The sequence below is a fragment of the Nerophis ophidion genome, linkage group LG07, assembly GCF_033978795.1.
Source record: "Nerophis ophidion isolate RoL-2023_Sa linkage group LG07, RoL_Noph_v1.0, whole genome shotgun sequence".
Taxonomy (NCBI): Eukaryota; Metazoa; Chordata; class Actinopteri; order Syngnathiformes; family Syngnathidae; genus Nerophis; species Nerophis ophidion.
In genome coordinates this window covers 38492659-38498431 of record NC_084617.1, presented here as the reverse complement: position 1 = coordinate 38498431, position 5773 = coordinate 38492659, and the positions used below count along the sequence as shown (strand labels likewise).

The following is a 5773-nucleotide window of genomic DNA, read 5'->3' as shown; positions in this document are numbered from 1 at the left end:
TATATATATATATACATGTATACCAGGGATCTTGGGCTCTAAAATTCTAAAATGTGGGTGACCATTGCACTCTTCCATTGACAATCTCCTAATTATGATTTACGATTGGGTTATTTTTTTAAGGGCCGAAACGGGCTTCCATACAAAACTTATTAATGCAACTACTAGTTTTATTACACCGCTATTAACACAACACCACGGCAATGTTTTTTTTTATCATTATTTTTTTTTACTTTTATTTATATATTTCAACATTTACAAGCAAACAGACGAGAAACGATAATCAAAATATGTAGAAAAACTGTACAAAATAGTACAAAAAGAGCATAAAATAAAACAGAACTGCGCCATGGGTACCACGGCAATGTTGCATCAGAATCCCCATCTCCGGGTGACGTAATCAGTCGTCACCGGTCATCGTGACAGTTCCTGCTTGCGAGTAATAACCTGACCGGGAAAAGTAGTTTCATGTGAACCAGCTTTTCACTTGCTATGGCTCAGCAGACCGTCGTGGAGAAGATGAGTGAACTGAACTTGAACGGAAGTCAGAAGGTAAAACTTTCTTCATTTGTGGCGACAAGAATTAATTTTAGCCGGTTAGCATGTGTAGCCTAACCTAGCCTAGCCGAGCCTAGCCTTCACACTCACGCTATAGCGATGAGGTGCTAACTTTTTCTTAACGCTTTCAGGTGTTAAAATATGTTTACACAAATTTTGTGGACAGGAATGACATTAAAATGGCTAAATAGCTTTCTTTTTTGAGCTTTCAGTCTAATTCGCCCTAAAATGCTGAATTAAAACGTTATTTCGAAGACCTACAAAACTATTGTGAAAACACCACGTATAGTACTTCTTTCTTTTTTGTGTGCACTGACACACGTCTAGGTAGTTTAGGACACGTAAAAGAACGTTAATATTGACACTTTTCACATCGGCGATGGACTATTTACGAAAAATTACTCCCAAAGCTTTTTAATACTTTCAATAATTAGCGAGCCCCAATAAAATCATACATGTTGGCCTATCATCCGGGTTGTTTGTTGACCTATCGTCCGGGTTGTTTGTTAACCTATCATCCGGGTTGTTTGTTGACCTATCGTCCGGATTGTTTGTTGACCTATCGTCCGGGTTGTTTGTTGACCTATCGCCCGGGTTGTCTGTTGACCTATCGCCCGGGTTGTCTGTTGACCTATCGCCCGCGATGTCGGTTGACCTATCGCCCGCGATGTCGGTTGACCTATCGCCCGGGTTGTCGGTTGAACTATCGCCCGCGATGTCGGTTGAACTATCGCCCGCGATGTCGGTTGACCTATCGCCCGGGTTGTCGGTTGACCTATCGCCCGGGTTGTCGGTTGACCTATCGCCCGGGTTGTCTGTTGACCTATCGCCCGGGTTGTCGGCTGACCTATCGCCCGGGTTGTCGGTTGACCTGTGTATTGTTAGTCACAGACTCAAGTTATGATGAGGCATAAATGACTTAATACACATTCAAATTGAAATTGATATCACTGCATGATCATACTTGTTGGACAGGAGGGAGCATCAAGTGGAGGGAAGAAGGTCAAAACTGCTGCCGGAGATGCTGGAGGACGAGCTGAGGTGAGTGTGAATTAGGGATGGGGGATATGGTCTTACATCTTTATTCCGATATACACTAGATTACCTTAAGTATTTGGCCACCCATCCAAATGATGAGAGTCAAGTGCCCTAATCACTTGGCCCGGTGTATAAAATCAAGCACTTAGGCATGGAGACTGTTTCTACAAACATTCGTGAAAGAATGGGCGGTTGTCAGTGAAAGGACCTATGCAACAAATCCAGTCGTGAAATGTCCTCGCTCCTAAATATTCCAAAGTCAACTTTATTATAAGAAAAGTGAAGAGTTTGGGAACAACAGCAATGCAGCCACCGAGTGGTAGGCCATGTAGACTGACAGAGAGGGGTCAGTGGATGCTGAAGCATATAGTGCAAAGACTTTCTGCACAGTCAGTTGCTACAGAGCTCTTAATTTCATGTAACCTTCCAATTAGCCCACATACAGTACGTAGAGAGCTTCATGGAATAGGTGTCTATGGCCGAGCAGCTTTACCTAAGGCATACATCACCAAGTCCAATGCAAAGCGTCAGATGCACTGGTGTAAAGCACGTTGCCACTGGACTCTAGAGCAGTGGAGACGTGTTCTCTGGACTGATGAGTCCCACTTTTCCATCTCGCAATCTGATGGACGAGTCTGGGTTTGGAGGTTGGCAGGAGAATGCTACATTTCGGATTGCATTGTGGCGAGTGTAAATTTGGTAGAGGAGGGATTGTGGTCTAGGGTTGTTTTTCAGGAGTTGGGCGTGGCCCCTTAGTTCCAGTGAAAGGAACTTTGAATGCTCCAGGATACCAAAACATTTTGGACAATTCCATGGGATGGCACTTCAAGGCAGGTGGCCAAATACTTTTGGCAATATAGTGTATATTGCAGCCTCTTGCGATAACAATATAGATGACACCACTATGGCAAAGCATCTGTCGTTACACCCTTGACAATATTCATGACAAATTTGTACTTTGTTTTAAAGATGTGCAATTTGGATTTATTTACACTGTATGAATAAAACTTAGAAAATGAATTTTACCTTTGCAACTTCATTATACTATTGGCCAAGTTTGTCTTCATAAATGTAAATTCCTTAATACCCGACCTGTTTTTGGTGCCTTTATAAAATAATTAGAACCCTATTTTAAAACGCTCTTTACCTCTAACAACCAAAAAGATGTGAAAACTATGATGCTGTGCTCCAAATTTGGAATATTTCTGGAACTTGTGTGAACCTATGGCTTTATATTTTGTTACATGTGTGTTACATGTGATTTCCCGCTGCGTTTTGTTGTTAAGGCGGCCGCCTTAACAACAAAGAGCCACCGCCTAAACCAAAGTCTTAAAAAAAAAAAAACAAACAAAAAAAAAATGTTGTCCTGTCCAGCTTCTCAGGCAAAATATTAGTTGATGCAGATGCCCATATCAGCTGTTCAGATTTACTTCTCAGATACTTCTTTTGTTGCCTTATTTGTATTTGACTTTATTAATGTATTTATATTATCATTTGTTGCCAAACTAAAGTCTTAACAAGCAGTTACGTCTCGTGCTGCCTCTGCCTCTGTCAGTACCCAGCATTGTACCACCCACACAAACATCTGATTGGTTACACGCAGAGCGGTAACAGCCCATCAGCAGTGCATATTCAGAGCTCATGTAACAGCCAATCAGCAGTGCATATTCAGAGCGCATGTAACAGCCAATCAGCAGTGCGTATTCAGAGCGCATGTAACAGCCAATCAGCAATGCGTAATTAGAGCGGTAACAGCAAATCAGCAGTGAGTATTCAGAGTAGGGCTGCAACTAACAATTTGATAATCGATTAATCTGTTGATTATTACTTCGATTAATTGATTAATAATCGGATAAAAAAGACAAACTACATTTCTATCCTTTCCAATACTTTATTTAAAAAAAATGCATACTAGCACCATGTTTTTTCAACTTGCCAAACATAACAATCACAAGGCAAGTGTTAGAAAAATGTATTTTTTTTATAAAGTGCACAATTGTCATGCACATCCATCCATCCATTTTCTACCGCTTATTCCCTTTTGGGGTCGCGGGGGGCGCTGGCGCCTATCTCAGCTACAATCGGGCGGAAGGCGGTGTACACCCTGGACAAGTCGCCACCTCATCACAGGGCCAACACAGACAAACAGACAACATTCACACTCACATTCACACACTAAGGCCAATTTAGTGTTGCCAATCAACCTATCTCCAGGTGCATGTCTTTGGAAGTGGGAGGAAGCCGGAGTACCCGGAGGGAACCCACGCATTCACGGGGAGAACATGCAAACTCCACACAGAAAGATCCCGAGCCTGGATTTGAACCCAGGACTGCAGGACCTTCGTATTGTGAGGCAGACGCACTAACCCCTCTGCCGCCGTGAAGCCTTGTCATGCACAATAGCAATAATTTTGCTTAGGCGAATTTCAAACCTGCCTATTACCTATTCCAACCATTCTGCAAGGTTGGATGCTGAATGTCTTTCCTCTAGTGGCATGGTCGTAAGGCAGATTGACTTCATGTTCCATTCATCTCCAATGTAGTGGCATGTATTGCCAAGGTAGGCTTCCGTGGCTACACTTGTCCACACATCAGTGGTCAGAACAATTTTGCTCTGGGTGGCTTTACACAGCTTGAAATGTCTGCTCATAGTTCCTCTCCATCAGTTTTGTAAAACGGGTCCTCGAGGGAAGAGTGTAACCAGGGTTGAGGACGTAAATCATTTTTCTAAAACCGTCATCCTTCACCATTGATAGTCGCCTCATGTCAGTTAGCAACATATTCAGGATAGCATCAGTCAATGCAGCCGCTTGCTTTGGTGTGCACACCTTCCTATGTACGAAGTCGCTAATGCTGGCTTGTTTCTTTCTGAAATGAGAGAAACCATATCATGAACGTACATAGTAGCAACATTTACATGTAACTCAATACATACTTAGTTGATTTATTTAATAATTTCTGATGAAAAAGGCACGTTTTTTCATATCATGGTCACTGCTGCCTAGTTTTTCTTGTTATATTGTTATTTTTACTGTTATATTTTTATTCTTATGTTGCTTTTGTATTTTTATTCTTATTGTAATACTTTCTTTTTTTTTTTTCCCCATTTAAACCCCTGTTGTTTACTCTTTAAATTCGATGTCAATTCTGTACACTGCTGCTGGAATTTAAATGTTCCTGAGGAAACTCCCTGAGGGAATCAATAAAAGTACTATCCATCTATCTATCTATCTATCTATCTATCTATCTATCTATCTATCTATCTATCTATCTATCTATCTATCTAATTGCACCACCACATTAAAAACAAGCTAAATGAAATAAATGGACATTTGGGATGCAGCATACAACAATAATAACACAGAAATGTAACTCATCACATCGGAACTGGGTCAGATATTGTACACGTTTCTGTGGTGAAAATAAAAGGATTCATTTTAGGCTGCCTGTGAATAATAGCATTAAATATTCCAGCACCTTCATAACGTTTATTTTACTAAAGCGTCACTCATATATTATATAGCTTTATCGGGTCCGACTACATTGATCCATTATGAAACTTACCTGAGATATTTCTGTCCCTTTATTGCCTTAAAAAAAAATCTCCTCGTTAGAAAAGATTAAAACACACAAAGACGGACACAACGGATCAATGTACTCGGATGGACTTAAAAAAGTTGCGTATCGTGAGTTCTCTTCATCCATGGCTCCTCTTCAGGTGCTGCCAAAGCAATGTCCTTCGTGCCACGTACGCGAGGCCCATGCTGCTCGATTTGCAGGAAATCTCGTCTTTGAAGTCTTTAAAGTAAAGTGTTCCGACACTTTTGACGACTTAAGTCGTAGTTTTATAACCTCGAGATGTTTCTCCGCTAAACTATCGGTACTGTTTCCCTCTGCCATTTTTCAAACGTTTCCACAAAGGAGACGGCGTAGTCACGTGAGCTGCAAATGACACATCATTGGCTGGCTCACTGCTACCTCATGAGATGTGGGCTCAGCGCCGCCCTGGCGCTGTTTTGTACTGTTTTTGTACTTATTTTGATTATTGTTTTTCAGCTGTTTGTAAATGTTGTAGTTTATAAATAAAGGTTTAGTGGAGAGAAAAAAAAAAAGAAACCTCTGCGCATTGCATACATGCAACGAATCGATGACTAAATTAATCGCCTACTTTTTTTAT

The 5773-nt window shown here is 41.1% G+C and overlaps 1 protein-coding gene across 1 annotated transcript in view; it reads left to right on the top strand.

The window, feature by feature from the left end:
- The first annotated feature begins 380 nt into the window (after positions 1–380).
- The window catches only part of tars1 (threonyl-tRNA synthetase 1), a 39865-nt gene continuing 34472 nt past the window's right edge, over positions 381–5773 (top strand). The window contains exons 1-2 of the mRNA XM_061906129.1: positions 381–552; positions 1534–1599. Coding sequence (XP_061762113.1) covers positions 493–552; positions 1534–1599 — 126 coding nt within the window. The 5' untranslated portion in view covers positions 381–492. The remainder of the gene's footprint in view (positions 553–1533; positions 1600–5773) is intronic.